Here is a 9001-nt window from a genome sequence, read left to right as displayed (position 1 = left end):
ACTTGGATTTGAGGTGGATTTTTTTTTTGCTTGGGTGCAGGAGGTGCATGCTGAAAAAGAAAAGACCTCATAATCTGTAGTAAACTGACATAAAATGGTTGAATGGTGTGCTGCAGAGTGCATCTGTACCTCTCAGCTGGGAAACCTGAACTGGTTAAGAGGCACCAACTGTATGCTTCTGGAAACGTTTTCAAAGAACACAGTCCAACATAGTCCATTCAGCAGTACAGTTATTTTTATTTTTATTTTTTTCTCTCTTACCTGCTGCAAATAGAGGCTTAAAAAGCATTGTATTATTTTGATCTTGTATCAGCCTCTGTTTTGTGATGGCTTGGTGTATTCTTATACTAAAAGAAAAGTGTATATTTGTTCCAAAACATGTTTTAATGTTTTACTTGTGCCAGTGCTGCAAAGTAAGGAGAAAAAAAAATTATCTTTACTGATAATATTTAAACAATGCTGTTTGCTGTATTTACTATTATACATTTTTGGTTTCTTACAGTAACAGCAAGGCAGACTTCTGAGGTAACTAAAGAATTAATAAAATCAAAAGGTAAGCAATAACAAGAAAAATTTAACCAAGTGAAAATTAATTTTCTGTAAAGCTTCATCTAGATTTTGCATGTTTCACTTGAGACCAGAGAGCTTTGAGGAAATGATTTTTAACAAAAAGCTGCAGAACTCCTGCTTCTCACAGAAGGCAAAAAGGGGAATGGAGAAGGGTGTTCACAGGTTGATTGACAAGAAATGAAAAGTTTAGAGTGTGAAACTGCAGAGTTACTGTCTGGTGTGAATTGGGACTATCTCTGTTGTAGGCAGGTAGGGAAACATCCTCCTCCTTTGTTGCTTCCTGGGTCTCCCAAGGTTTTGCACTTTCTGATACAGGAATTCGTTACCCCTTTACAGCAAAAACCTGTACACATGTACAAAAGTGTGTTGTGTGCCTCGTGGTTTGTATGTAAAATAATAACCTTATATATGTGAAATTTTAACAATAACCTCAAATGCCAGTGCTGACTCTGCAGTGCCTCCACTGGAAGAGTCACAGCACCAAGTAGGTTGGAAAAGGGCTTAGATAAAGCCTAACCCGTGACCCAACACCATCCTCTGTACTCACCTGTGGCACTCCTGTCTGTCCTTAAACACCTGCAGGGGTGGTGACTCCATCACCTTCCTGGGCAGTCCATTCCAATGTCTAATCACCCTTCTCAGTGGAGAAATTCCTCCTGATGTCCAACATAAATTACCTCTGGCCTGTCACTGATTGCCTGGGAAAAGAAAACCTGGCTGCACTCTCCTTTCAGGAGGCTGTAGAGAGTGGTAAGTCCCCTCCTAAGCCTCCTTTTCTCCAGGTTAAATAAGCCCAGCTTCCCAGCTGCTCCTCACGGGATGTGTGCTTATCTGGGTGCTAGTTATTATTAATGTGTTCTTGTCTGCTGTGGTGCTAGAGCGGCCATGCTCCAGGGGAAGGGAGTACATCTTCACAGAACCACAGAATAAACCCAAGGTGGAAGGGACCCACAGAAACCCTGGAGTTCGGCTCCTGGCCAGGGGTATATCCTGCGCAGGATACCCCTAGAGTCACACCATGTGCTTGAGAGCCTTGTACAAGCACTCGAACTCGGGCTTGACCGCTTGAACTCAGGTGCTGTGACCGCTTCCTCGGGGAGCCCTTTCCAGTGCCCAGCCATCCCCGGGCTGAAGAACCTTTTCGTTGCATCCAACCTAAACCTCCCCAGCCACAACTTCAGGCCGTTCCCTCGGGTCCTGTCACTGGTGACCACAGAAAAGAGATCAGTGCCTGCCCCTCCTCTTCCCCTCTCGAGGAAGATGAGCACAAGAAAAGCCCATTCCCAGACGAGGCCGAGTCCTGGCGCTGTGTTCCCGCCGCCCAGGGGACGCCGGCGGGACCCCCGGGGCCGCCCCTCCTGCAGGGGGCGCCAGCGCGCGCGGCCGCGACGGAAGCGCGCGTCCCCTTGGCGCGCGGGGCGGGCGCTGGCGGCGCCGCTCACGTGGGCGGCCGCTTCCGGGCAGGCGCTCGGCGGGGGCGGAAGCGGGGCTGGCGCTGCCGCGCGCGTGGTTGGTGAGTGAGGCAGCGGACGCGCGCGGGAGGAGCGGGAGGAGGAGGACGAGGAGGAGGATCGGGATCCCGGCCCCGCCGCGGTCCCCGTCGGTCCGTCCCTGCTCGCGGGGGCCGCCGCGCTCGCCCGGCCCCTGCGCCAAGGGCCGCCCGCCTTTTGTGCGACCCGCCCTCCCCTCACGTTCCTGCGCCAGGGAGGCGGCGGGAAAAGCGGGAGCCGCCGCGGCGCGGGCCGGGTGCCGCTCCCGGCAGAACCGGCGGCATCGGTTGCGCCGCGAGCCGCCCCCGCCCCGCCTTCCCCGGCGGCTTCTCCCCGCCGCTGCTCCCGCCTCGCCCGCCGCCGCGGGCGCTCCCGGGGGCCGAACTCGCGGCCTCCCCGGCGCCGGGCCGGCACTGACGCGCCTTTATTTGAAAGCCTCGTAGAGCGACCGGAGCGGGGCGGAGGGAAGCGGTGCTTGGGGAACGTGCCGAAGGATGTCCCGGGACGGCGAGGAAGGCAGCGTGACGGCTTAGACCCGCGGGGGGAGCGGCCGCTCCGGCGCTCGGGTCCGGCGTGCGCGGCGCGGGGTCGGGCGGCGCGGTGCGGTCCAGGCGGCGGCGGCGGGGGATGCGCTGCCGGCGCGGGAGCCGCGCGGAGGTGATCGCCTGTAAGTATCGCTGTCCTGTGCCGGGAGACAGCTCGCTCGCGGGGAAATCCTTATCACGTCGGAGGAGTTAGTTAGGGCGTGTGCCTTGCCTTCGGGTTTCTCAGGATTTTCCTGACTGAGCAAGGTAATGAGGTTCCCCTAAGGATGCCGCTTGAGAGCTGCGAGGGAGTGAAACCACAATCATTTGGTTGGAGAAGAGCTCTGAGGTCATCGGGTCCCATCTGTAACCGAATATTTTCTCTGAGCCTGAGCTGAGGGTGCCTGGGTGACATCTGAAGTGGTGTCTGAAAAGCGCCGCATGCTGCTTTATGTTTAAGGCAGCCTGCATCGATTGGAGGTTGTTTTAATGTTTTGGGTTGTAAAATCGTGTTAGTGCTTAACTGTTAGGTGCGCTTAGCTCAGCCCTGTTGGTGGAGGGCCAGGTGAAAATACACAGAATCACAGATAAGTTAGGGTTGGAAGGAACCTCTGGAGATCCTGTAGTCCAGTCCCCCTGCCAAGACAGCATAACCTAGAGCAGGTGACATAGGAATACATCCAGGTGGGTTGGATTGTTTCCAGAGACCTCCCTGGGCAGCCTGTTCCAGTGCTCTTATACCCTTAAAGAATTTCTTCTTCTTGTTGAGGTGGGACTTCTTGTGTTTTAGTGTATGGCCATTGCTCCTCGTCCTGTTGCTGGCCACCACTGAAAACAGTCTGGCACCATCCTCTTGGCACCCATCTTGGAGAAATTTAAATGCGTTAATGAAATTCCCTCTCTGTGTTCCCCAGACTGAACAGGCCCAGCTCCCATAGTCTCTCCTCCTAAGATGCAGTTTGTGTCAAAGGCAGTTGTTTCTGCAAGAAGTTTCATTAAAATGGTTACATTCTTTCATCAGCTGTATTCTGTTTTGCCTGATGTGTTATTAAGTTGCAACTGTGGTGTTTACATGACTTTGGTTTTGTAAGGATTATATCTTTTGGTACAGCATGGTACATATGAATTGGAAATGGATAGGCTTAGATTACCAGTTATTTCCAGAATATTTATTGTGAGGTAAGCTGTGCTGCTTTTAGTAGGAGAAAGAAGATTTTACAAGCCTCCTCCTTTTAAAGAACTTAATTGACTCTGGTCAGGTGTGTGCACACCTGTATTGTGAAGTTTTAGTGATTATTGGGAGCCAAACATCTACTCTTGTGAAAGCAAGCCTTGTAAGTGGAAATAACTTTTACCTCAAAAACTTCTAGCTATTTCTAGATATCAAGTAGTGAAATTCTGGTAATTCTTTCCCAGAAGATGCATATGGTAAAAATCAAACGTTTATAAAGCCATGGTTGTTAGAGTTGGACACTAAAGGGCCTTTTTATTTCAGCACCAGACTCCAAGCTTTTTAAAAGCCTTTTGAGTTGATAGGTTACTTGTGCCAAATTTGTACTTTGGTTAAAGTCATCTCACATACAATTTTTTAAACTAGTGTATGAAAAGGAGAAATTAAGTTGTAGTCAAATGTTGGTGTAATCAGTTTGAATTGCTTTAAAATAATAGAAAATGACAGTTTGTTTTAAAACATTCTTTAATGATTATCCTGTTGATGTATATATGAAATACTCTAGTGCAGCACAAATTTCAGCTTGAAGTCAGTTGGGGAAATCAGCTGTAGGAACGATGATCACATCCACCAGAAGAGAATCATTGTTTGGCTATGCTATTTAGAAATTTCTGCGTTTAGTCAGCTGTATTGTTGGGGGTTTTGGCTTGGGCTTTTCTTGATTCGGGTTTTTTTGTGGGGGAAGTGGATGGTGGTTTGTTTGGGGTTTTTTTGAGAGGATTAAATAAAGGAATCTGTGGTGTACTGTTTGCTGGGCCCTTTTCAGTGTGTTCATTTTTTTTTAATCTGGTAGAAGAGTACTTCAGTATCAGAACAGATAGAACAAAACTAAAAAGCCCTTTAGAAACTTATGGGGGTTTTAATTTGTTTTGGTTATTGTACCTCTATTCCAGCATGTTTGTACAGCTTACAAGTGTAATACACTTGTAAGAAATACAAGAAATACACTTATTTCTTATGCCTTATTAAGTGTCTTTGTTATCCATTCTTTTTATTCTGTAGTTGCCCATTTGACCTCTTCTTTCCCCCCTATTTCTAGTTATTTTTAAATGCACAGACTGGATTTTTCAGTGTGTAGTGGAAGTTTTTTTAGGGTTTTTTTGGGTCCTTTTATTGATGAGGGCTTGTTTAAACCTGGGAGTGTACATGTGCAGGCTGTGTGCTGGACTTGGTAAGCAACATACAATTGAAAGGGAACAGTTCACTGACCTCCTTGGCTTGACAAGAATCAAGTATGTAAAAAGTTGCTTTGTTGGCAGGAACTTTTTAAAACAAAACCAAATCAACAACTTCTGATAAAGAAGTGGCAGATGCAGATTCCTGGATGCTTTTTAATAAAGTAGTTTTCAGAGCAGAGACAGCCAAAGGAGCAGCAGAATGTTTTCTGGACACTGGAAGAACAGCTGCCTGGAATCAGTCTGCGTGTCTGTTTAGTCTAGCATCTTGTCTAAGGAGTGGACACTCATTTGTGCATAGACAAAAGAATGAAAACAGTAGCCATTGTTAGGAGGTTGCTGCTCTTTGGTGAAAAACCTGCTTTTGTTGTGTTTTTAATCACATTGAGTTATCTTTTTGCAGAGAATCAGAATGACTAAAAAAAGGAAACGTCAGGAGGATTTCCAGAAGGTCAAATTAAAAGTTGGGAAAAAAAAGCCTAAACTAGAGAATGCAACTGATACTACCTTCAAAACAAAGGCCATACAAATTCCTGAGCAGCTTAAAGAAGATGGAGTGCTTCCTACGCAGAATAGAAAACTTAACATCAAGGTACACTGTGATATTGCATTCTGAAATGACAGAAAATTGCTTACCTTTTATCTAGGTTTACTATGTTTACTGCAATTTGGGGAAAAAACCACTTATTTAAAAAAAAAATGCAGCAGGCTATCTGAATGCAGCCCTGTTTTTAAAGAAGCTTGTATTTCTCTGAGGGGTGGATTTGTTTTCCTTCCTTTGTGTCATCTTCTGTCTCTTGCAGCTCTCTGCTTAAACTGAAGAAAGCTATTCAGGCTGAGGTTTTGTAGTTCTGCTTTTGGGAACAAGAGTGAGAGGACTTGCCTTTGGTCATCCGTCTGTTGAGTCAGTAGGGTTGTGCATAAACTTAGGAACGAGACCTAAGGACAAGTCATTATATCTTGTTTTTCATATCACTGAATTCTGATTATTTGTTAGTTGATGTGCTATAAACGCATACCATGTTTGTTCTAAACACATTTTGCTATTATGAACAGCAGTACATCGTAAGAATATTCTGTATTTTTAAATGTTTAGGAAAAATGTGCAGAAAATATGTGGGGGAAGTTTGAACAGCTTAAGGTAATAACGATGGTAAGTGCATATGTTTGTTTCCTTATAGGATCTTCTCTCACAGATGCATCACTATAGTCCTGGGGTTAAGCATAATGCACTGCTTGGACTCAAAGAACTCCTGTCTCAGTATCCCTTTGTAATTGATGCACACCTTTCCAGTATAATAAGTGAGGTGGCAGCTGTGTTTACAGACAAGGATTCCAGTGTCAGAGGAGCAGCTGTTCACCTGCTGCAGTTCTTGGCTTCAAAAATAAGAGCGGAACAGATTGCTCCATTTTTCCCTTTGGTAAGTGCCCATCTCTCTAGTGCCATGACTCATATCAGTGAGGGAATTCAGGAAGATTCACTGAAAGTCTTGGACGTTTTATTGGAAGCATACCCAGCTCTTCTTACAGACCGCAGCGTTATATTGTTGAAGAATTTTGTAGAGCTTATTTCTCACCAGCAACTCTCAAAAAGACTGAAAAGCAGGGACAAACTTTCCTGGATGCTCTCTGTCAACCCAAATCGCAGAGTAACTTCTCAGCAGTGGAGGTTGAATGTACTCACCAGGCTCAAGAAGTTTCTCCAAGCAGTGGTAGATGGATCCAGTGATACAGAGGATGAAGGGCTTCAAGAGCAGAAGGACAACTCTCATTCTGTGAGGAACCCAATATGTATTAGTTGGAAGCTCCATGCAAACAATCAGCAGCACATACAGCTGTTTGAAAGTGGTGGCTTACGACCAAAGATCAACTCATCATTTAGACTGAGGTGAGAAAATGTTAACTGGTTTGGGAATTAATGTCAGCTGTGTGATTGCAATTTTATTTCTTTTGTGGGATTATCCCTTAGCCATATTTTAGGACACTAAGTGTAATGTACAGGGGCTTGAAAATACAGAAATACTCAGCGGATAACTGTGTTGTTTGTATATCATGAACTTTTCCATTATAAAGTCTTTATTTTATCCTATTAATAATAATTGTGGACTACCAGCTCTATTGGGATATTTTTGTAATGCAAACTTCTTGGCAACTTCTTGCAGAATGTCAAGCAGACCTAGGGGCAAGTAGGCAAATTTCTTCACGTGAAATTTAAGCTTGTTTGTGATAATGAATTTTACTGAAATTTTGAGCTTTTACCTTCAAGAGTCTGTCATAAGCTTAGGAGTCTGTTATCTTTGACTGTAGCTCCTTTTAAAAAGGACAGCAGGATGGAATGTGTCTGGTGGTATGAAGTTTTGCTGAGTTGCCAATTCTAGATATTTTAGTCATTTCACCAGTTTATATATTCTCTGTGGATGAAAGATGTCTCAGCTGAGACGTGCTGATGAATATGAAAGAAAGTGTAGTGTGTTTAGTCACAGAAAGGTTTGTGTGGGTTTCAGTAGTACTCTAAACAGATGTGAGCCCAAGTTAAGGGAGAAATAAACAACTGTTTTGATCTCTCTTCCTCCTCTGATTCACCCACTAGAAGGGAACCTCCGACCTCACTTTATGGTACTTTTTGAACATAGGCATCCTCATATGTGTTACTATGGATGCTACATACCTGCTGACAGGAGACTTGGAATGCTGACTTTAAAAATGAAGCAGTTTAGTTGTTACACAACTCTGTTCCCTGTAGACACCAAAGTGGTCTGAAGAGAAACCACAAGCCTTGTTTTACTGGTGGAGAAGACAAAAAAAGAAGTGTGAAGCAGTTATACTAAATTCATCTAGGAAGTGGCTAAAAAGGTTGTAAAACCCACTGCCTACTCCATTACTGTGTCCATCTTATGTCTTGAAAGGAATGAAAGGCAGAAGAGATATTCTCTTTGCATTCTATGGGTGTTGACCTGAATTAGCAGGTGTTTTTCATCCCTGTTAGAGAGGGGCATCCGTTCCTGCTCTCCTAGGCTTCCTCTTTGGAGGTAGCGTATTACTTATGGTAGGTATAGGAAGCGTATTACTCTAAGTAAAAAGTGCAGCTTATTTTCCTAAAAGTGGTTGTCAGCATAAATACTCAGTCATGACCAACAGTATCTGCTGCAGGTTAAATTTTAGCTGCCAGCTAGGCTGGTGAAGCCCTTCTGAGGTAGGGGAAGGGTTTAGTGCTGAGCACAGAACTGTCCTATTGAGTTCATCTTTGCAGTCAGAAGTGCACAGTTGTGGACCAGTGTATATCAGAGGATGCTTGTGTTGTGCCCTGGGTGGTATGTGTGATGTGCCAGGCTGTGTAATAGCTGAAGATGCATTGTATCCAAGGTCTAGGAAAATAAACTTTACATCTGGTGTCACCTGAATCGGATTCCGCTTTTCTGAGGAGCTAGATTTTGGTGAAACATCGTGATCTGCTTCTGGTTATAAATACTTACAAAAAGATGTTTGCAAGCATGAGGAGGAGCCAGAAGAATAGAAGGAAACATGGCTAGAATCCAAGATGAGATTGGCAAAGCAAGCTGATGGCAGCAGAACAGAAGAATAGAAAGGGAAGGATCGTCTGCTGAAGGTACTAAAATGTTCTCATTTTTTTGCATTTGTGCATATTTTTGGTGTATTTGTTTTTCACAGAGGGCCAGGACAGCTTGTTTTAGTGACTATGTGTGAAGTCCAAGTAGTGAAGAGTTGTGGTTTTTTTTATTTGCCACTGAAATAATTTCTAATAATCTAAAGGTATTTTAATTCTGTCACTTCCAAACCCAGTTGCTGCCTTTTACAGGCATTCCCAGGCCTCTGATATGGCCACTACTACAAGGACAGAAATTAGTTGTAATAAGAGGTGCAGTATTCAAGTGTGTGTGTGTGTGTGTGTGTGTGTTTAAAGTCAAATAGTCAAGTCTAGGACTAGAGAAGGATAATGAGTTGATCAAACCATAAGTAACTATTTGCAGTGTGTGTGTATTGATGGTCTTG

General features: G+C 44.7%; 1 protein-coding gene across 4 annotated transcripts in view; it reads left to right on the top strand.

Moving 5' to 3' along the window:
* Window positions 1-2035: 2035 nt before the first annotated feature.
* Window positions 2036-9001, top strand: part of TEX10 (testis expressed 10) — a 54056-nt gene continuing 47090 nt past the window's right edge. For 2 of the 4 annotated variants that reach the window (XM_066184774.1, XM_066184747.1), the window contains exons 1-4: window positions 2036-2083; window positions 2504-2727; window positions 5394-5582; window positions 6172-6878. In XM_066184774.1, coding sequence (XP_066040871.1) covers window positions 5403-5582; window positions 6172-6878 — 887 coding nt within the window. In that variant the 5' untranslated portion in view covers window positions 2036-2083; window positions 2504-2727; window positions 5394-5402. Of the gene's footprint in view, window positions 2084-2495; window positions 2728-5393; window positions 5583-6171; window positions 6879-9001 lie in introns of those variants that run through there. The other 2 variants (XM_066184766.1, XM_066184756.1) reach the window with 2 other exon arrangements.

This window comes from Chamaea fasciata, unplaced genomic scaffold (genome assembly GCF_029207755.1).
Source record: "Chamaea fasciata isolate MVZ Bird 193981 ecotype frontalis unplaced genomic scaffold, bChaFas1.0.hap1 SCAF_1, whole genome shotgun sequence".
Classification (NCBI taxonomy): domain Eukaryota; kingdom Metazoa; phylum Chordata; class Aves; order Passeriformes; family Sylviidae; genus Chamaea; species Chamaea fasciata.
This window is presented reverse-complemented; position numbering and strand designations above follow the sequence as displayed.